This window comes from Canis lupus, chromosome 21, assembly GCF_048164855.1.
Source record: "Canis lupus baileyi chromosome 21, mCanLup2.hap1, whole genome shotgun sequence".
NCBI classification, from domain to species: domain Eukaryota; kingdom Metazoa; phylum Chordata; class Mammalia; order Carnivora; family Canidae; genus Canis; species Canis lupus.
This window is the reverse complement of record NC_132858.1, coordinates 17,722,169-17,744,538: the sequence shown is the minus strand read 5'-3', so window position 1 is coordinate 17,744,538 and position 22,370 is coordinate 17,722,169. Positions and strand designations below refer to the sequence as shown.

At 53.7% G+C, this 22,370-nt stretch overlaps 1 protein-coding gene across 2 annotated transcripts; it reads left to right on the top strand.

The window, feature by feature from the left end:
* The first annotated feature begins 279 nt into the window (after positions 1-279).
* YPEL4 (yippee like 4) lies at positions 280-5,011 on the top strand. 2 transcript variants are annotated; one of them, XM_072790878.1, is made up of 5 exons: positions 280-517; positions 2,840-3,164; positions 3,338-3,381; positions 3,716-3,824; positions 4,046-5,011. In XM_072790878.1, exons 2-5 carry the CDS (start codon positions 3,024-3,026, stop codon positions 4,133-4,135), a joined length of 384 nt encoding a protein of 127 aa, XP_072646979.1. In that variant the 5' UTR covers positions 280-517; positions 2,840-3,023; the 3' UTR covers positions 4,136-5,011. The 2 variants fall into 2 exon arrangements, with proteins under 2 accessions (XP_072646979.1, XP_072646980.1); XM_072790879.1 differs by lacking the exon at positions 280-517 and adding an exon at positions 1,033-1,179.
* Positions 5,012-22,370: the final 17,359 nt, after the last annotated feature.

The window sequence follows — 22,370 nt, the reverse complement described above, 5'->3', positions numbered from 1 at the left end:
GCGGCCCCTACTCCATCCTTGCCCAGCCCCATCCTTTCCCCAGGTTCCTTCCGTCTCCTTGGCCACGCTGCCTTCTCCTCAGCAACCAGCCTCTCCTCTAGCATCCCGCCTCCCCGGCCGGCCGGCCCTCTGCTCCCACCCCCCTGCACCCTTCTCTAGACCCATCCCTGATGCCTGCCCCCTCCCTTCCTGCCGACCCGCCTCCTGTGTCTCCCAGCCCTGCTCTGACGTGGGAGGTGAGGGGGTGGGGGGACGGATGACTCACAGTGTTATGATGCAGTTCCACAACACACAGCTACATTCACCCACAGACCGGGGTACAGACGAGAGACAACCTCTGGCCCCCCAGCAGCTGGCCAGCTTGGCAGCCCCAGGCCCGAGCCCCTAACTCCCCTCCCCCGCCCCCATCCCCTTCCCCATTGAAGGAGCGGAAAGAGAAGAGAGAAGAGTGAGCAGAGAGATTGAGAGATTGAGAGAGAGAGAGAGATAGACGGAGATCTCTGGAGCAGACCTCAAGGTGAGGGGGCAGCCCTTCTCCAAATGAATTTTTTTCCCCTTTGCAAATTTCCTCCTCCTGCTGCGTGTTGCTTTCTCCCCATCGCAAAAGCATTATTCATCCACCCTTTGTCCTCCCTTCCCCCTCCCCGCTGCCTCGGCTCCTCTCTCTCAGCTCCTCCATCCCTCTCCGAGCTCTGACGGTTCCCGCACTTATTTCCCGGCAACTTTGGCTGCTGCATCAGGCCTCACTGGTTATTGTTTTGCTGCTGGTGCAGACCCCCGAAGCCCGCCCGCCCGGGGAGCTGGCTGCGCTGCTAATTATTTGGACCATACCATGCCGAAAATGCCAGCCTGGGGAGGGGGGGGAGGTGAAGCCTCGGAGCAGATGAGAAAATCACTGTGAGCAGGTGTCGTGTCCCCCCACCCCCAGCCACAGGATTCGCACCTGGTTCCTGGAGCCTCCTCCTGGGCACCTCTGCTGTCAGCGCTGGTTGCTCAGCACCCCCCCTCCCTACCCGCCAGCGCTCTCTCGCCCCCACCTCCCACGGTCCAGCCCCATCTCACTTGGGGGAACATCCTCTCCCTGGTGCTCAGGTTGCCTTTGTTTTTTTCTTCATTTGCCCAACTTGAATCTGCCTGTGATCTGAGCCCGGGAAGCGATGACCCCCTGCTCCCCCTCCTGTGAGTGATTCTCTGGCCTTCTGGGCAGCCTCTCCTTGGCCTGATGGGGAAGCTGGGGAGAGAGGGAGGGAGGCGAGCTGCGGGCTGGAGAAGGACCTGGCGAGCTGGGACCCAGTGCAAGCCCCCTGGCCGGTGCAGTAGGTGGAGCGCAGCAGAGGGGAACTCACAGGCAAAGTTGAAGGCAGACCTGGGAAGTGGGCACTGAACGCTGGATGCTGGTGAGAAAGGCCCATCTCCTGCGGCCGGAGCCCAATGTCACCCTGAACTCAGCTCAAGGTGTCTTTCTAGGGCCCAGCCAGGGGTAGAGGACCTCAAACTGAAGATGGGCTCTTCTGGGGTTCTGCAGAGAGACTACCTGGCGGGCCCAGGAAAGGCTGGAACAGCTGGGGCACAGGCGGCCACCGCAGAGGACAGGACGAGAGCCTGTGTGCCCTGGCCACTCGCAGCCACACCGCCTCTACTCTGCTTAGTGGTCTTGCATTGCCAGAGCACCCACCTGGCACCTCTGAAAAAATCACCCATCACAGGCCCGAAGGCACCATGGAGAAAAAGGCGGGACTTCACCCACTTATCAGAGCCAACAGATGACCCCTCCCTTCTTATCTGCTGCCTCTAGCACCCTCAGCCACTTCGGGGCTGGAGTCTGGGCAGATAATGACATCTTCCTCGGCCTTCCTAATGAGAACCTAGCAATTTTATCTAATGTCACCCACAGAGTCACTGCTGTTGGTCCCTACCCCAGGAGGAAGGTGGAAACATGCTCTGCCTTGTACCCCAAAGCATAGGTTTGGAAAACAGGAGTCCCCCCCCGCTTCTGCTGCCCGTTGCTCCCACAGCACACCACTTAGCCCCAGAATGCGGCCTTCCCCGACGTGATCCCCATTTCCCATTGCTTCCAGCTGTTAGAGTTGCCTGAAAGAAAGGTATTTTCTCTCCTAGGGCTGTATGTCCAAGTCTTTAACTGAGGCTAAGGCAACAGTGAGCAAAGAGCAGTATATAGATCAAGGGGCTCAGAGGCTGAGAAAAGAGCCAGTTGCTGTTTCTGAGCTGGAATGAGTGGGCCAAAGTGCAGGGCTGGCGAGGGGCCACGTCTGAGGTCTCTGGTAGCAAAGGAGACATCTATGAAATTCTAGTTCCCAGGGTGCAGGACTTCAGCCCCCAGGAGAGGGCTGACTAGGGTGTGTGTGTACCTGCCTTCTGGGCTGGCCTCCCCCCCTCCCCTCCCAAATCTGTGAAGGACCAATTGCATTGCAAATAGAGGCGCAGAAGAGAAAACCTGCCAGGCTTCCCCAACTTGTAAAAGGCTCTGAACCCGAGCCTGCCAGCACATGTGGGATGCAGACCCTCACAAAAGGGCTGAAGCCCAGGAGAGGACACTCGCCGCCGATGACGTTGCTCCCATGGCAGCGTTGGTAGCAGCAGGCTGCTCTCGGTGGAGACTGGTAAAGGCTCCTCCCGCCCCAGGAGGGACAGACACTGCGTCCCCGCCTGTGGCACCGGAGGCCTGGACCGGCCACCAGCAGAGCCGGGATTCCAGGGGCCTGAGAGACAGTGTGATGGCACGCTGAGGGTCTCCAAAGATCCGGTCTTCTCCATTCCCCCTGAGGAGGGGCTCTTCGGGAGGTCAAGACTCTCCTGATGCACTCTTTCCTCTTTGCAGGTGACTTCCATTTCTATCTGGTTCACGTCTGGGGGGGCCCTGGCCGGGCAGCCCCCCCACATCTCTCCTGCCCTGAAACACGGCTCTAGCCAACCTGCTCCGCTGCTTCACCTGCGACCGTCTGTGTGGGGGCTGCACGGCGCCAGCCCCTCCGGCCCGCCAGGGCATCGTCCTCCAGCCGGTCATGCCCAGCTGCGATCCTGGCCCGGGCCCCGCCTGCCTCCCCGCCAAGACATTCCGCAGCTACCTGCCCCGTTGCCACCGCACCTACAGCTGCGTCCACTGCCGCGCACACCTGGCCAAACATGATGAGCTTATTTCCAAGGTACACCAGGTGGGGGACCACCACTCCTCTCTTTTCTGTCCCAACGGGGATCATCCAGACTCACCGAGGGGAGAGGCCACAAAGCCGTCCGCCCTCCTCCTCACCCCTGGGGCATGCTGGCAGTGGGGCCCTCGGGCCACCCCGCAGTCACCGTCTGTCCTATGTCTCCACAGTCTTTCCAAGGGAGCCATGGCCGAGCCTACCTGTTTAACTCCGTGTGAGTCTCCCTCTCTTTGTGTATGTGCGCGTGCGTCAGAGTGTGGACAAAGGGGGTGAGCCATCAGCAGGTGGCCTTGCACCTTCGGCTTTTGCCTCTCCTTTCGCAAAGGGGTTCAGAAACTCAGTCCGCAGCTTGTGTCGTGGAGAGTCTGGGCAGAACTGACTCCCCGGAGAGAGGAGGCCCAGCCACTAGTCCTGGGGGCCGGAGCTGCCGGCAGGGCTTCCAGGGGGCGGGGGAGCACTCCCAGATGGAAGTTCCTTGGGGCTCTTGGGGGGCCCGAACTGGCAGAGCAACTCCACCGGTGCTGGGTCCTTCGTGTTTCCCGAGACAGGGTCAACGTGGGCTGCGGACCGGCTGAGCAGCGTCTCCTGCTCACGGGGCTCCACTCGGTAGCTGACATTTTCTGCGAGAGCTGCAAGACCACCCTGGGCTGGAAGTATGTAAGTACCCGGAGACGGGGCGAGCCTCTACGTGGACAGGTGCTGTGTGGCCCTCCGAGCCCCAGTGACCACTGCAGGGTGTTGCGTGGTCCCGAGAGGCAAGAGGGAGCTGCTGGCTTGGACTGGGCGGCAGCCCCTGGGGGCGGGGGAGGGGGGACACCAGGTAGGAGGAGGTGGGGGGTGTCTGTTTTGTCCTACATTCACTGCTTCCCCTCCACCAGGAGCAGGCTTTTGAGACGAGCCAGAAGTACAAGGAGGGGAAATACATCATTGAAATGTCACACATGGTGAAGGACAACGGCTGGGACTGAGGGGCTCAGGCAGGCTGTGCCCTCCCTCCGCATGCCCACCCTCCCCACACCTGTCCCCTGGCCCTGCCAAGCAGTCCATACCAGCATGAGTACTGCCCCACCCCTGGGGGGAACCCAACTCCCACCACCCCTCCCCACCCCTTCCACCTCGTCACTCCTAGGCCCCTTGGGAACAGGGGCCCGGGGTACCCCAGGGGTGTTCAAGGCTCAGGGAGAGACAGATGGTCGCGGGTCCTTCTAACGCTGAGGTCCTGAGAATGGAGGTAATGGCAGGGTATAAGGCAGGCAGAGGACCGTGGAAGGATCCGTGTTGGCCCTAACCTCTCTTCTGGGTGAATGGAGGACAAGCCTTAGACACGGGGCTGGTAGGTCCCAGGCCACGGGAGTAGCAGATGAGAAGGGGCTGGTGTTGGAGTGAAATTTTGGCCTCAGACACCGTGAGACACCAGTCTCTGACGGTAAAGCTTCCCACCCCCGTTCGCAGGAGAAAGGATTCGGGGGTGGAAGGGAAAAAAAAAATCCCAGATCCCAAGCCCTGGGAAATAAAAGAATCACAGGGGTTTCCATTTCACTCCACTTGTTTGCTCATCTTGGCACTAAAGAGGCACTTTCGGAGTATCTACCCTTCGCCAGTGGGTGGGGTGGGCAAGCTGCTCCTGGGACACCCCCCACCCCGGTCGGCTGCTTCCAGAGCGAGCGGGCTTTCTGGGCATGCTGAGGCCCAGCCGCTGCTCCCGGGGCCACGGTCCCGTGGAGGGGAGGTGGGACAGCAGTACCACGGGGCCAGGCTTCCTTCGTGGCTGCCACCAGCGAAAGAAACTTTTGTATGATACATAAAGTGTTTGGGTCTATTTTTAATAAAAAGGGGAAAAGCAACTGGGAGGCACTCTATCCTCTTGACTTTCCTTCCCGAGCACCTTCAGTATAGGGTCCTGTCACCACCCCCCTGGGGCCTGTCCCTTCGGGCCACTAGAGGGCAGCAACTGCTCCGTCCGTGCTGAGACCCCACTGGAGCTTTAGCCAGAGGATGGGTCTTCGGATGAGATTAGCTTAGTGAAGAGGGAACTTTTATTGGGCGGTGTCCCAGCGGGAGCATCCAGGTCAGCTCCTCTTCCAGAGCCCTGGACAATGAACCCGGTTGTGCCAGGATCCAGGATGGGGTACCTGGAAAGGGGCTCATCCCTGAACCAGTGTATTCTTGGGTCCCACTGCCTTTCAGCCTGATTTTTTAAATGTTCAGGTCAGCTTGTGGCCACACAGAAGGCTGAACAGAAAATCGATCAACCAAGGTGCTGCCCTGGGCAGCAGGGACCAAGTGGAACTAAGGGCTTAAAATCACAGCATCGGTGCCGTGTGACCCACGCGCAGTTCCTTGGCAGTGATGTGAAATTCCCACTGTTGTTTGCTGGGTCACAGACAACGGCAGGGTGGACTGTGCACATTATAGAAGTATTTTTTTGGAGGGGTGTACACTAGCTTGTTATTCTGATTCATTCACTGATACCGCAGATCTTTGTAGAGCACCTGTGACCGGCCAGGCCTTGTGTTCAGCACTAGGGATGCAATGATGAACAAGGCTGACTTCGGGGCACTTTCAGTCTGGTGGGAGGACAAAACAATAACCAGGCAAATCCAGGGCCAGGGGACAAGGGCTCTGGGCAGTGGTGGTGGTAGGAAGGGTAGGCTCGGGAGCTCCTAGGAAAGGCTTAGCCTAGATTTGAGGCATCAAGGAAGACTTCAGTAGATTTCATAGAAGTGATGACTGATGGGAGGTAGCGGAGGAGCCATCAGGTGGGCACAAGGGGACAAAGGGAGGGGGCCTGATTCAGGCAGAGAAAACTGCGAGCCAGAGTGGAAGTGCCAGTGGGGGGTGGGGAGGGAGGGAGAGAGAGAGAGAGAGAGAGAGAGAGAGAGAGAGAGAACACAGGAAAGACAGACCATTTGGGGATCTAGATTTCATCCCAAGGGTATTGGGAAAACACTGAAAAATTCTTGTTTTCTAATAAGAGGGGAGTGACATCATCAAATGGCTGTTTGTGCCCAAAGAGGCTCAAGCAGAAATATTAATACATGGAAGGGACATAAGCTAACTGTCAACATCTGAACGGAGAGGCTGTCTGGGCAGAAAGGCAGAAGGGAAGCTGAAGACCCAGAGATGCAAGAAGGCAAATGCAAGCCACGAAGGAATGATGTCCCACACCTCCGTGCCTCAGAGAAGTTTGTCCCATCGCTCAGGTTCTGCACGCCCACTGATGCCAGAGAGGCTGCTCTCAGGCTCCATCCAGCAAGGGACCTGAAATCCTAGCACCGAAGAGGAGGAAGGCTTCTCTTCTCAGACCCCAATGCTAACCCTGAAAAGCAGGCACAAATAAGCTACCTTCTTAAAGCTCCCCAAATCTGCCCTGCCCTCACAAATTCTGACTAAGCTACATACGTAGATACCGTGGGCAAGAGAAGAGGGGTAGAGAGTTCTTTGTAATCTCTCTGGAAGGAATCATTTAGTGGCCTTGGACCCAGGGATCCGACTTAATTTTTAAGGTCAGGCCATGGACAGTACTTATCCAAACCGTGGATGCTCAGACAGGTGGGCCCTGGAGAAGCATCACTATGAAATCCCCTGTATGTCCCAGCGGGGTCACACTGGGAACTACAGGTGAAGATGGGGTCTCCTTTCTGTGCCCTAAGAGCTGCAGGTGCAGGATGCTAGAGGGACAGATCCTTGCCCCTGGTGAGGGTTAGCTCTTTTCCTTCACCGTGCACCCACTCTTTCTTGTGGAGGTCTTATCAGTGACTCTCTCAACCTTCCCCATCTACCCTCCAACCCCAGGAACTCTTCTGAGACAAGCCACCACTTTTGTCCTTAAAGGTTTGAGGCTTTGGAAGATACCCTCATACAACCAGCAGGTGGCATCCAAACCCTCCAACCCCTCTGCTCAGGTACCCTCTCCCTGGACCGAACCCACTCCACCCTCTCTCCAGATAGGCCCACAAAAAAATGGGAGAGCTGTCAGACTTAGGACAGGGTTCTATCTAGGCTCTGCAATTTAAGGGCTGTATAACCGTGGCCGTGGTGCCAGTCTGGCTCTCAGTTTTTTCATCTGTCAAATGGGGGAGGTTACTTGCCAAGAAGTTATTCGGTCTCACCACCACTCTGAAGTGTCTAGCACGTGGTGGAAGTGCTTCCATACATGTGAGCTGTTAGTATGGCTACTAATAGGCTTCCCAGATGCTCACCAGGAGGACAGCTGATTGGCGCCCAGATGGGAGAGGAAGTCTTGATGCTGAGGAGGCAGCCGGCGCTGGGTAGTGCTACGCGGCCAATGCCCTTTTAACATTGCACTGCTAGTGGTAGGTGCAGACAGTAGCACAATGTGAAAAGAGCTCCGGCCCGCAGCAGAGGCATGCCGGCCCTGCCTCCTCGCCCCTTCTCCCAGGCCCCGGCCCACTCAGCTCTCTTGGCCTCCCTCTGCCCTTTCTCATCCTGAGACCCCTGTCTTCCCATCTCAGGGCTAACCCTCTATTTCTTGTCCCCTTCCTCACACTCTTCCCAACAGACTACCTTTTTCTTAAGGTTTTTTTTTTTTTTTTTTTGGAGACAGGGTTCATGGAGGTAGCTAAAGGGATACATTGAGCTTGGCACTCAATCAGAAGGGACTGGTGATAACCACACAAGTTTAGGGGACACTCACATGAAACTGTGTTCCCCTGGATGTGATCTGGGTCAGCTTCAGCTTCTCTTTTGGAGGAGCTTGCTGACCTGGACCACAGCACCCTCTATTCTTCCCTACTTGAAAGCTCCCTCCTTAGTTCAGATAAAGAGGAGTGCTAGGCCTCCCGGGGACAACCTCAGATGTACCTCCAGGACCAGAGTGTGGAAGAGTAGTCACAGGTCCCAGGAAACCCAGTGATGCTTCCAGGTCTAGAGGTGGAAGCTGCAGGGGAAGCCTCACCCCTGCATCTCCCCTCTGAGGTCTCCAAATCCACCGTATGGATTCAACATCGAACGAAATTGTGAGGGCGAGTCCCCTCCTCTTGTAGTGAGCGTTAAGGGATGGGTTTTCATTGGCAGTGAAATCAGAATCTTAGCCGTTCCTGGTTTTATCCAGGGACTCTGCATAGGGTTTTCAAGCTCACTCATAACTTCCCCCATTTTATCCTAGTCAAGGGGGCTTAAACACAGGATGAACAACCCTGAGACTCAAACCCCAAAGGCAGAAGACTGCCATGGAGGGGCACCTGGAGAGCCAAAGGTGCAGAGCTCCAGCATGGCCTGATCCTGGCTAAAGCGCCCCTCTCAGAAGCCCAACTCCAGTTCTGGCCTGGTAAACTGTGCGAGCCCCAAAAGGGCAGAGGCTGCGTGTGTGGAGGGTGATTCCCCAGGCCCACCCGTCAATGAAGGCCATCAATGAAGGCCTCCAGAGATGGAGCTGCCTCTGGGAGATGCCCTCCTCCCCATTCCACAGCCGGGAGGCACACAGGGCAGGATTCCAGTTAGGAGCTCTTCCTCAGGGCTTCCCCTCCAGCTTCCTCCCACCCACCCCCACCCTCCCGGAAGCAGGAGAGGTCGCCCCCCACCCCGCCCCGCCCCGTCCCACAGTTTGCACAGTTGTAATGGCGGAAACCAAGGCCCCACTAGGGTCAGTCACCAGGTGTCGGGCGAAGCAGTCCCAGCTGGGAACTGGATCAGGCCAACAGGGAGCAGAGGAGTAAAGGCAGGGCGGCCCAGCCAGCTTCAGGGAGGCCGGTGGCAGACTATTCACCAGGGAGCGCCCAGATCTCTCCCCGGGCAGAGCAGGGAGAGGGGGCTAGGGCCAAGATCCCCTCGGCTCTCCCCTCCAACTCCTTCCAGAGCGGCCCCGCGATGCACCAGCCAGCAGGGCCCCTCCCCCACCTTGGGCCCAGGAGCCATCCCCCAGCTCCTTCCAGAGGCGGGTGCAGAGACCGAGGAGGAAATGGGGGAGGGGAGGCCCCGGCTCAAGTTCTCTCCACTCCCCCTCCTCATTGGCCACCATCTTCCGGCCCCTGCCCCCCGGAGCAGCAGGGGATGGGGCCCAGCCTGCGGAAGGGAGAGAAAGGGCAGGTGGAGGGTTAGCCGGAGCAGCAGGGGCAGGGGCCGGCCCCAACTGTCTCCTCCCACCCCCTCCCCGCAGCCATGGCGACGGGCGCAGGAGACCGGAGGGTCCTGGGCGCCAGGCTCGGGGAGCGGGCGGAGAGGGGCAGGGGGAGTGCAGGGTGGGGGCTCTCTCCCGCGACACCCAGCCGTGCCCCCGCACACACACCCCTCCGGGCTGGACCACACGCGCGCGCACACAAACTCCCAGCCCTACTTGCCACTCGGCTCAGCCCGCACTCCGCACTTCCCCGGGCAGCAAGCTGTGCGGCGCGAGCCCCAGGACCCCCGATCCCCGCCCCGCACCCCCGCGTCCCGCACCCTGCGAGCTCCAGGGCCGGCCTCGCACCCGCACGCAGCCACCCCGGCTCACCCCACAACTTCTCAGGATGCACAACTCCCCGGCCGGCTCGGCCCTCCCCGCACACACCCCCGCCCCCCCGCCCCCCGCACACGCGCCCGGGCGCCGACGGACCGCCCGGCCTCAGCCCTGCCCCGCCGCACCCCCCCCCCCGCCCCACCACACCCCCCGCTGGAAAATGACAGGGAAGCCGCCCGGCGAGCGTGCCCCGAGCTTCCCCGCTGCGGCCGTGGGCAGGGGAGGGGAGGGCAGGGCAGGGGAGGGGAGGGGAGGGGAGGGCGGCCCCAGAAGGGATGCCCGCGCGTGGGGGACGCAGGGGGCGCGGGAAGGCGAGAGAAAGAGCCCGGACCACCCCTCCCCGCCCGAGGCACAGCACAACCGAAAATCGCCGGCGTTACCCTTCTGGGAGCTCCCGACACCCACACAGGCTCGTCGTTAGGTTCCTCTGCCCGCCACCTCCTTCTTCCCGGGCTCTTTCTCTGCCCTCCCCTCCCCGCGCCCCTCCCGGGCCTCGCCGCGCCCCGCCCGCGCCCCGCGCCCGCCCCGGCCCGGCCCCGCGCCCCGCGCCCGCCCCGCGCCCCGCGCCCGCCCGCCCGGCCCGCCGCCCTCGCCTCCGCCCGGCTCGCTCTCGCCCCCTCGCCCCCTTTCTCCTTCCACACTCCCTGCCGTCCATCTTGAATACTTGGGATTCTTGAATGGAGTGAGCAGGATCCGCTCCCCCGGGCTCCCATTGGCTGCGGGTTAACCCTTTTGAAACGAGATCCTCCCTCCCATTGGCCGCCGGGCTCCCCTCCTCCCCCCCAACCCCATCCCCTCCGCCTCCCGACAGCCGGCGGGGTCAGGGCGCTCCCGGGCGCCCCCTCCCCTGGCCCCTGGCCCCCTGCCCCCACCGGGGCGCCCCCCTTCCCGGCCCTTTCCGTCCCGCCACCGCCCTCCCCGCAACACCCCCGCCCGGGGCTGCAGGTGGAGGCAGGTCCGCTTCCCGCCAAATGCGGCCCCAAGGCTGGGCTTGCAGAAGCCTTGCTCCCAGACGCCCCTTGTGCTGGACTTGGAGACCTTGTTAGATGTCGGGGTGCGATTTCCTGCCCCCCCGCAGCCCCCTCCTGCAGCAGAAGCGCCTCTCCGGCACGGAGTCCGCGCGGGAGGGAGGGCCGAGGGCTCGGAGCGACCCCGGCCGCCCCCCGGGCTGGGCAGGAAGAGGGCAGCTCCGGAAAGATCTGAGGCTCTTCAGAGAAGCTCATTCCCCGAGCGCCGCGGGGCAGGTCTGACCCTACCAGGAATGTGCAGCATCTGGAGCTCTGCGCGGTCACAAACAGCCCCTGGGACCAGCCCGGCCTGGCCCGCGTGCTGGGCCCACTGGGGGCTCTGAGTTGGGGGAGCCCAGAGAGGCGTGGGGGAGGGAGGCCGCGGGGGGCAGGGTAGGAGTCAGACCTGGCCGTCGGGAACCTTTGCTGTGTGTCCACATCTGCCCCTAACACGCTTGCTGCTGTCTGCGCGCCAGGTCTCAGTTTCCCCATTTGCAACAGATCGCTCTAGCAGAGCATGGTCCTATACAAGTTTCTGTGTGAAGAGGGAAATGTTCTAAATCTGTGTCACCTGGTAGGGTATCCACTAGCCACGTGTGGCTATCGAGCCCTCGAAATGTGTGGCCAGTGTGACCGAGAAACTGGCTTTTTTACTTTATTGAATTGTAATTACTTTTACGTTTTTTTAAAAAGCCCCACACAACATGGGGCTGGAACTTACAACCAACCCCGAGACCAAGAGTGGCATGCTCTAGTGACTGATCAAGCCAGGCACCTCTGTAATTACTTTTATTTTATTTTTTAAAATTTTTTAAAGATTTATTTATTTATTCATGGAGACACACGCACACACAGAGAGAGAGGCAGAGACACAGGCATAGGGAGAAGCAGGCTCCATGCTGGGAACCTGACGTGGGACTCGATCCCAGGTCTCCAGGATCATGCCCTGGACCGAAGGCAACACTAAACCGCTGAGCCCCACTGCACCCCGGGCTGCCCTGTAATTACTTTTAAATAGCCACAGGTAGCCAGTTGGCTATCCTACTGGACCGCATGGGTCTAGAACCCTTGTGGTCCTGCTGGTGAATAACATCCTATGATTCATGTTGGGGGAAAAAATCCTTTCTCTTCACCTGCAGGTACAAAATCCACTAGATCCAAATCGCAAATCACCAAGGGCATGGATGCCCAGGAAATGAGGTTCAAATCCCTGACAGCTCTGTCGGGGATCCTTTTTTTTGAGTTAATCTCTGTTCTGACAGGGGAGCTGAGATACACACATGCACACACAATACCATGGGAGATGTGGGCTAGCTAGGGAATTGCAGGTTGGCCCAAACTTCTTGTTCTTTCAAGGATGTAAATGAGGATGGTGGGGGTGGGGGTGAGGGTGGGAGATGTCCCCTGCCCGAGGGCAAACTGCAGGTTAGCTTACTTTCAAGTTAACACACATCCGTGTATTTAGTACACATCTTTGGGCCTCTGCACACCACCCCCCTCCCCAACACACGCACACATACATCATTAAGTTCATTCAATAAAGGCCCCTTATCTGTGTTCCACAAGCATTCTTCCCAGGACAAAGTGGATACCAGTATCCCATCAGGGGGTGGACTCTCCTCGGTCCCTCTCGGCTCATTCTCCAGTCTCTGGATGCCCCTGCCCAGAAATGGACTGCATGGAGAAAGCTTCCTTTTTCGCTCACCACCTTCCAAACCCCTGCTTGGCTCATTGGTTCTCAGGAAAGAGTTGAAAAGGAGGGCAGCCAGGGTGGCTCAGTGGTTTGGCGCCACCTTTGGCCCCGGGCGTGATCCTGGAGACCTGGGATCCAGTCCCACGTCGGGCTTCCTGCATGGAGCTTGCTTTTCCCTCTGCCTGTGTCTCTGCCTCTCTTTCCGTGTCTCTCATGAATAAACACATCTTTAAAAAAAAGAGTTGAAAAGGAGACCAGGAACAGCGAGAAATGGTCCAACCTGTTATAAGAGCGGATTTTGTTTTCTTTTTTTTTTTTTTTTTTGAGAGAAAGAGCAAGAGCGAGAGCGAGAGCGAGAGCGAGAGAGAGAGAGAGAGAGAGAGAGAGAGCACAAGCAGAGGGGAAGGGCAGAGGGAGAAGCAGACTCCCCGCTGAGCAGGGAGCCTGAGGTAGGGGCTTGATCTCAGGATCCTCGGATCATGAGCCCATGACCTGAGCCTGAGGCAGATGCTTGACCGACCAAGCCACCCGGGGGTCCTAAGGGTGTTAAAAAAAGGATCCAGGGGCTCTTTGGCTCCTAGCCACCCCATCACGTCCCTCCCTCCACCTCTGGGAGGCCCAGGATGTGTCTGGGCTTTGTAGTGGCCTCCATTTTCCCACTATCTCCACAGCAAGTCGGGATCATTCTGGGAGTGCCCCCTTTGCTTTCCTCCTTGGAGCCCTACCCAGGGTGCACCACATGGAACTCCGTGATTGTGAGGCAGGGAGACCATCTGCCCCAATCCTCCACCTCTTGGAAGGCCTGAATCTGAAATGCTAGGAAAGAGTGGCGTCCCTGCTTCAACATCACTGGGGGGAACTTGGTTGCCACTTAGTGGCTCCTAATTCATGGAGATGACACAGGCCTTTCCATCTGAGCCTGTTCAGTTTTCCCTCCTTCTCTGCCTTCTTACATCCTGCTTCTGTCCACTACTTATGTGTCTGAGCACTTCCTGTGTGGAAGGCTCTTGGAATCCTTGCTAGGAAGCATTCCTGGCCCCGAGATGCTCCCAGTTGAGGAGTACAGGGCAGATACACCAAGAGGAAGTCAGACAGATGCCCAAATAAATGTAAGTACTTTCTTCCTGAGGTGAGCCCATTTCCCTGAGGTCTTAATCCTATTCTTGCTTCATCAGTTGTCCCGTTTTTGCACCTCCAGTCCCTTTACATGACCCAGAGAGAGCTGGGGTCAGCAAACCCCGGCCCACGGGCCCAATCCTGCCCCCTGCCTGTTTGAGAATCAAGTTCATCGGATCACAGAGGTGCCCGCTTGGTTATGGACTGTCACCGGTGGCTTTCCCCCTACGGTGGCAGAGCTGAGTAGTTGTGACAGAGACCACATGGCCAGCAAAGCCTAGAATAACCAGCTCTGTATAACAGAAGTTTGCCAACACTGAGTTTGCAGGAAGTTTTGGTTCTTTGGTTTCTCAGCGGGCTGTCATGGAACCCAAGAGAGGCCGCTGAGAGGGGCGTGGAGGGACATAGCCCAGACTTTCCTCCTCGGCCTACACAGGTCTGCCCATGATGGGCCAGGAAACTTCTCCCAGTTGGCTTTCTGCATCTCTGCTTCCTGTCCCACCTACTCACTCTTAAGCCCAAGCTGTCAGGCTTTGGTCCCTCTTTTCACTGACAGGGCTCCCACTAGGACCACCCATGATGTCCTCATTACCAGTCCCATTCTTTTCTCAATCTCCATCACACAACCTCTCTCAAGTATTTGCCTTTGTAGACTAGTCAGAAATGGGTCTCTCTCAGGTCGCCTCCTACTTCTCCAACTATCCCATCTCTAGTCCCTTCCCACGCTTCGTCCTCTTCCTTCCCCTGCTGCCTACATATATGCAGTCTGCAAAGATTTGTCCGGCCCTCTTCTCCCTCCACACTCTACTATCACTGGGCAAAATCATATACATGCCTGATTTCAAGAGTCAGAGAGCAAGTGAGCAAGGGGTGGGATTGGGGAGCCAAGGGAGAGGGAAAGAGACAATCATAAGCTGGTTCCACACCCAGCCCAGAGCCTGATGCTGGGCTGGATCTCAGGACCCTGAGATCATGACCTGAGCAAAATCAAGAGATGGATGCTTAATGTTGGGGGTGCCCAAGCAGCAGGTTACTTCTATGTTGATGGCTTCCCAAAATATAACCTCTAAACTAAATGCCCAGATTTCTAACAGAACTCAGATGCATGTCCCACTGACCGGACAAATTGAATTTGTCCAGCATCAAACACATCTTCCCCGGGGATCCCTGGGTGGCTAGGCGGTTTGGCGCCTGCCTTTGGCCCAGGGTGCAATCCTGGAGTCCCGGGATCGAGTCCCGCGTTGGGCTCCCGGCATGGAGCCTGCTTCTCCCTCTGCCTGTGTCTCTGCCTCTCTCTCTCTATCATAAATAAATAAATAAATCTTAAAAAAAAAAAAAAAACACGTCTTCCCCCACCTCTCCCCTCACTTAATCATTTTTGCTCTTCTTGCATCTGCCCCTTCATTGTTGCTATTCTCAAGAGATCTGCTCTTGACCCTTCTCTCTTTGGGGGCAATTGTATCCATTCTTATAGTTTCAACAATCGCTGATGCATGAATCACTGTCAAATCTCTATGCCCAGTTATGTTTCTAGCTGCCTCCCTATATTCCTAAACATTTGGGTGAGGCAAACATCTGATGCTTTTGCCTGCCCAGATTTCATCCTCCTTCTGGTAACTACACCTTAGCTTTCCTTTGTGGAGACACATATTCTTTACTTTCGGTCCCCATGATTCACCTGTGAGTTGACCTCATCTACCCCTCCGGGTGCAATCACAGAACCCAGGTGTCACTAGTTGTCTGTTGTGTAACCAATTAGCTCCAAACCTAATAGCCTAGGACAACACTCATTTATTTTCTTGCAGTTTCTGTGGATCAGGAATCTGGGCAGGGCTTAGTTGGGTCCTCTGATCATGGTGTCTCGTGAAGTCGCAGTCAAAGTGTCTCCCAGACTGGGTAATATGCTCTATGTTGGCAAATTCAACTCCAATTAAAAAAAAAAAAAAAAAAAAAAAGTGTCTCCCAGAGCTGGGTTTTGTCTAAAGGCCCAGTGGGTGAAGGAATTGCTTCCAAGCTCACTTGCATAGTGGTTGGCAGGATTCTGTTCCTTAAGGGTCTCATTTCTTTGGTAGCTGTTGGCTGGAGCCTATCCTCAAGTTCCTAGCAATGTGGCTGTGTCCAACGTGGCAGCTTGCATCATCAAAGCCAGCAAGAGAGAATCTGTTAGCAAAAGAGAAATCATGATCTTTTGTCACCTAATCACAGAAGTAACAACTCCTCAGGGCAACTGGCTCAAAGAGCCTGCAACTCTCCATCTCGAGGTGATGAGTCAAGACTCACTTCGGATTGAGTGTAGTGATTACTTAAAATAAATAAATAAATTTATTTTTAAAAAACTTGAAAAATAAGTAGCAGCTCCTCAACATTGCCATATACTATTAGTTAGAAGTTATTCCAGGGATCCCTGGGTGGCGCAGCGGTTTGGCGCCTGCCTTTGGCCCAGGGCACGATCCTGGAGACCCGGGATCGAATCCCACAACAGGTTCCCGGTGCATGGAGCCTGCTTCTCCCTCTGCCTGTGTCTCTGCGCCTCTCTCTCTCTCTCTCTCTCTGTGACTATCATAAATAAATAAAAAAAAAAATTAAAAAAAAATAGAAGTTATTACAGTGGAGGGGACTATACAAAAGTACAAATATTAGGAAGTTCCATCACTAAAGGGCCAACTTAGACACTGTCAACCACCGCCGATTTAGCCAGTTAAATCACAATAATTGATTCAAGGATGGGTATCCAGTCAAACAGAGTCCATCAGAATCAGGCCTGAGATGCGGGCTGGAGCCTTTGGGATAGTGGCATTGCTGGGGTTGTTATGCTAGTAGAAGGTAAGCTTGAAGCTGCCGGTGCTCATAGCTGCTATAATGTTGAGAATCTGCCTACAATTAAAACATAATAGAGAAAAAGAAGACAAGGGATGGGAAGAGACAGATGCTTCACAACATCATTTGAGAACCTGATACGGCCATGCTTGCAGCGAGATGTCTTAAGCTTTTAGTCATGTAAGCGAATATGTTCCCTCTTCCTTTTTTTTTTTTTTTAAGATTTTATTTATTGGGCAGCCTGGATGGCTCAGCGGTTTAGTGCCTGCATTCAGTCCAGGGCGTGATCCTGGAGACCCGAGATCGAGTCCCACGTTGGGCTCCCAGCATGGAGCCTGCTTCTCCCTCTACCTGTGTCTCTGCCTCTCTCTCTCTCTCTGTGTCTCTCATGAATAAATAAATAAAATCTTAAAAATATATTTTATTTATTTATTTATTTATTTATTTGAGAGAAAGAGAGAGAGAGAGAGAGAGAGAGAGCATGAAGAGGGAGAGAGGGAGAAAGGAGCCCAGTGCGGGACTTCAGGACTCCAGGATCATGACCTGAGCGGAAGGTAGACTCTTTTTTTTTTTTTTTTTAACTTTTATTTATTTATGATAGTCACAACAGAGAGAGAGAGAGAGAGGCAGAGACATAGGCAGAGGGAGAAGCAGGCTCCATGCACCGGGAGCCTGACATGGGATTCGATCCCGAGTCTCCAGGATCGTGCCCTGGGCCAAAGGCAGGCGCTAAACCGCTGCACCACCCAGGGATCCCACGGAAGGTAGACTCTTAACTGACTGATCCCTCCAGGCGCCCCAGCACATTCCCTCTTCTATTCATATAGGTTTTAATATTTTGTCAACTGCAACCCAAAGGTCCGCAGCTGATAAAATGTCTCAGAGATACCTGGGGGTGCCTGGGTGGATTAGCAAGTTGGGCTCCCTACTCTTAATTTCAGCTCAGGTTATAATCTCAGGGTCGTGGGATCAAGCCCCGAGTTGAGCTCCACACTCAGTGGGGAGTCTGCTTGAGCTTCTCTCTTTCCCTCTGCTCCTCTGCACCCCACTCCTAAAATAAAAAAAAATACATATTTTTAAAAAGTGTCTCAGAGATACCTTGGATTCAGTTTGGCCAAACCCAGTTTGATTATCATACCCTCACCTTTCCCACACACCTGCCTCTCTCCCTACGTTCTATTTCACTGTTAAAATCACAGCACAGTTGCTCTGGCTGAAAACCTTGGAGTCCTCTTCCTTATCTGCTATGGAGATTGGAATAGTCTGTGCAACACGGCTCCTTTCTATGGAACCCCAGGAAAAACCGTCTGCTATGTTTACAAAGGCAGGGGTCACTCTGAGGTGACCCATGGAAACACCATCTCCACATAGGTAAACAGGTCACTCTAGGATCTTACAGAATTTCTAGATGTGAATCACATGACGTAGAGGATGAGAATAGTGTATCTGACTCTCCTATCAAAACACACCATAGGCTAAAATGAAATTCTGGCAAACTGCCTAGTAGCTTGTGGTTTGGAAGGCACCCTGGGCTGGATTTGTGAAAATATTCCTTCTGCACAAGAAATTGTGCCAGTTGTACGTTAAATATACTTCAAAAATACAAATAAAAGCAAATAAATAAATAAATAAAATAAAAATAAAAGAAATTATGACTGACATAATTTCTTTTATATCTTCTTCCTCAGAGTTCCAGTCATAATTCTGATCTTTATCTCTCTTTCCCTCTACCACTTTCATCCAATTGCCCTAAATCCTGTGCATGCTGCCTCTCAGTTGGTCCTGTTTTCTTCATTCCCCTGCCACCGGCTGAATATCCCCCTTGGGCGTTTGTATCAGCCTCTGAAAACTTTCCTCTAAACCCCTCCACTCTATCAGAGTATGAATCCTCAATACAACCTCACATTGTTCATCTGCCCCATATTATGGTGGCTCCCTAGTGCTCCCTAATCTTTACTGGGTCATGGACCCATTTTTAAGGTGATGGAAGCTATGAGTAACTCCAGAAAGATCTGTAGTTTGTGTTTTGGTGTACATCTCAAGGGGATAATGAACCCTTCAGACTGCATTTACATATACAGATTTTTAAGATTTTATTTATTTGAGAGCGAGAAAGAGAGCAGAAGCAGGAAGAGAGGGAGAGGGAGAAGCAGTTTCCTTGCTGAGCGGGGAGCCGGAGGCATGGCTTAGTCCCAGGACCCCAGGATCACCACCTGAGCCAAAGGCAGATACTGAACCAGTTGAGCCACCCAGATGCCCCATTTACATATTTTTTAATTTAAAAAAATATTTTATTTATTTGAGAGAGAGAGAGAGAGTGTGTGTGTGTGCGTGTGCACGTAATCTGGGAGAGGGGCAGAGGGAGAGGGCAAAAGGGAATCTCAAGCAGACTCCACACTAAGCAGGAAGCCTTGGTAGGGCTTGGGGCCTGGCTGGATCCCAGGACCCAGAGATCACAACCTCAGCTGAAATTGGGAATACAGGCTTCACTGGCTGCACAGGCCACCCCAGGTGCCCCACAGACTCCATTTACATACTGCCCACCTGAAAACATGCCCTTTCATCTCCCTCCAAGTTAGACAGTCTTATAAAGGATGTAGTCCTGGGCGCCTGTGTGGCGCTGTTGATTAAACTTTTGACTCTTGGCTTCAGCTTGGGTCCTGATCTCAGAGTCATGATCTGGGGGCCCTGAGATCCAGCATTGCAGCCAGCTCAGCACGGAATCTGCTTAAGACTCTCTCTCCCTCTCCCTCTATCCTCCCCTCCCTGGCCCTATGCTCCCTTCTGCTCGAGCACCCTCTCTCTCTCTCAAGTAAATAAATAAATCTTAAAAAAACAAAGCAAAACAAAACAAAAAAGATGCAGTCCAAAGTTGTTAGCACATTTCTGGCCTTCCAAACTTATCTCTACCTGCCTTTTTAGCTACATCTTCTGTCTTGTGCAGTTTTATATATATATATTTTTTAATTAATTTATTTATTTATTTATTTATTTATTTATTTGAGAGAGCACGAGTAGGGGTAGAGGCAGAGGGAGAGGGAGAAGCAGACTCCCCACTGAGCAGGGAGCCCAATATGGGACTTGATCCCAGGACCCTGAGATCATGACCTGAGCCGAAAGCAGATGCTGAACAAACTGAGCCACCCCGGTGCCCCGGTTACCGTTATTTTATGTCTGATTCCTCACCAGACCAAAAGCCTCCCTGAGAGCAATGACTGTGCCCTTCATTTTTCCTTCTTATATCTCCCCAGATGGAAGGAAAGTTTCTCTGGAGCACTAATCAGAACACCTAGCTTAGTCTAGATAAATCATTGGCTCAGTGTGAGCTGTTTATTTTAGTTCTTTGTGCCAAGAACTCTTAACAAGAGCTCTATCCTCTTAAACAAATTTGCAAGTGGACAATACACTATTGTTGACCACAGACACAATGCCTTACAGCAGATCTCTAGAACTTACTTGTCTTGTTTAACTGACACTTTATGCCAGTTGATTAGTAATTCCTCGTTTATGCCAGTTGATTAGTAATTCCTCGTTTCCCCTCCCTCTGGCTCCTGGCAGCCACCACTCCACTCTTGGAGTCTGAGAGCTCGGCTATTTTAGCTCCCTCAGAGAAGTGGAATCACGCCGTACTTGTCTCTGTGTCTGGCTTGTTTCACTCAGCATAAGGCCCTCAAGCCACATCCGTGTTGTTGCATATTACAGAAATCCCTTCTTTTTTAAAGTTCAATAGTATTCCAAAAAATAAAATAATATAAAATAAATTTAAAAATAAATCTATAAATATATATCCCCCTACATTTTCTTTACCTATTCATCTGTCAATGACCATTAGGTTTTTCCTTCAACTTGGCTATTGTGAATAGTAGAATGGACTGCTGGGTCTTTTAATCATTTTCATCAGCATAAAGGTTTCAGGGTGACGGGCTGAGATAATGTGATACGATGTCAGGCTCCCAATCTATATTCTTTTTTTTTTTAAGATTTTATTTATTTATTCATCAGAGACACAGAAAGAGAGAGAGAGAGAGAGAGAGAGGCAGAGACACAGGCAGAGGGAGAAGCAGGCTCCCTGCGGGGAGCCCAACGTGGGACTCAATCCTGGGTCACCAAGATCTTGCCCTGGGCTGAAGGCGGCGCTATACCGCTGAGCCACCCAGGCTGCCCCTCCCAATTTATATTCTAGTAGGTTCTGAGTTCAAAACTTTTCAGTTTTAGTGGACCCCATGGGTATGGGAACTTCTTAGAACTTGTGACATAATTTTGGTTTGGAGACTATAGGTCCCTGATAGTGAACTTACCACATTTGCCATTATTGCTGCCAGGAATCCTTGCCTGGTAGCTGGGGCCTTTGGGGGTCCCCAGATAAACTTTTTTTTAAAAAAAACATTGTTATTTATGTATTCATGAGAGACACACAGAGAGAGTCAGAGACACAGGGAGAGATAGAAGCAGGCTCCCTGCAGGGAGCCCGATGCCGGACTTGATCCCAGGACCATGGGATCACGACCTGAGCCAGAGGCAGATGCTCAACTGCTGAGCCACCCAGGTGCCCCTCCCCAGAGAAACTTAAAGGACTGGCCCAGTTGGTGAACTCGTAGGTGAGTTTATTGATTTCGTATTGTAGTCCTCACCCAATCCTGACCCTCAACACAGGGCAGGGCAGGAATGTCCCCTACGTCCTTGCAGAATAGGCATTCTGGAGGGATCTGAGGCAAAAGAAAACTTGCTCCTGCTTGGTCACATTTCAAAATCCTTCCCACATTTTATTTTATTTATTTATTTATTTTTATTGGAGTTCGATTTGCTCCTTCCCACATTTTAGTCCTTCGCCCACACCCCTTATATTCACTGGGACATTTCATAACATGTGGTGGAAAATGGAAAGAAGACCGAAGACCATATGAATCCATAATAGTGCATGTACCGAGGGTAAGGACTCTGTCATTTTTTTTTTAAGATTTTATTTTTTTATTCATGAGAGGCACAGAGAGAGACAGACGCAGAGAGAAGCAGAGACACAGGCAGAGGGAGAAGCAGGTTCCATGCAGGGAGCCCGATGTGGGACTTGATCCAGGGTCTCCAGTATCACACCCCGGGCCGAAGGCAGGTTCTAAACCGCTGAGCCACCCAGGCTGCCCAGACTCTGTCATGTTTGATGCTGTATTTCCAGTGCCAATATAGTGCCTGGCATCTAGTAGGCACTCAGTTAATACTCAGTGAAGGAATGAGTGGGACATTGGGAGAAGTCAGTGGACCTTTGTTTCCAGTTGGTGAATGCCTTGTGATTCCCTCCAACCACAAGCACTGACGGATCAAGGTCCCACTAAATATGTGAACACCAACAGGGTGATTCACAAGTCTCCCACACGCCACATACGCAGCATTGATAAATCAGATAGACTCACTCTAAAAAAAAAAAAAAAAAAAAAAAGATAGACTCACTCTGTGCACGAGTTGCATGTGGCAGCGTCCACATGCTGCGGTTTGAATTGTAAGTTCAGATTTGACTTTACTTCACAACCCACACTGGCCACTCAAGTTCCAGCCATCATGTTTTATTCCAGCTTGCGGAAAGAAGGACTAGAGAAGGGTGTGCCCCTATTTTAGGGACTCCTCACAAAACTATCCCTGATACCTCTGCTTACGTCTCGCTGTTCGGAACTTAGTCACATGTCCACAACTACCTTCAGGGGAGGAAGTCTTTATTTCAAGAGTCAGACACTGAAGGATTCCTGGCTGACTCAGGTGGTTAAGTGTTTGCCTTTGGTTCAGGCCTTGATCCCAGGGTCCTGAGATGGAGCCCCACATGGGGCTCCTCCCACTCCTCCTGCTTGTGCTTTCTCTTTTTCTCTCTCTCTGGAGAATAAATACATAAAATCTTAAAAATAAAAACAAACAAAAGAAGAAGTGGAGAACATATATTAGGGGAAATTGTTAATATGGTTGGGGAGGTGGTTTGACATGGAACGTCTGGCCTTCAAAACCGGAGAAGCCTGTCTAAACTCACGCCCCCAACTCACTGCTGTTACCTGGAGAGTGACGGGCAGCAGGCCAATCCCACCTAGGGGTGGAAGAGTGAGCCGCGTGGGTAGAAAGCGTGGCTGCTGAAGTCA

Coding starts and splice junctions, on each gene's coding strand:
- YPEL4 (XM_072790878.1), top strand. CDS start 3,024: ATGCCCAGCTGCGATCCTGGCCCGGGCCCCGCCTGCCTCCCCGCCAAG. Junction 3,382..3,715: donor GCCTACCTGTTTAACTCCGT/GTGAGTCTCCCT, acceptor TTCCCGAGACAG/GGTCAACGTGGGCTGCGGAC. Junction 3,825..4,045: donor CCACCCTGGGCTGGAAGTAT/GTAAGTACCCGG, acceptor CCCCTCCACCAG/GAGCAGGCTTTTGAGACGAG.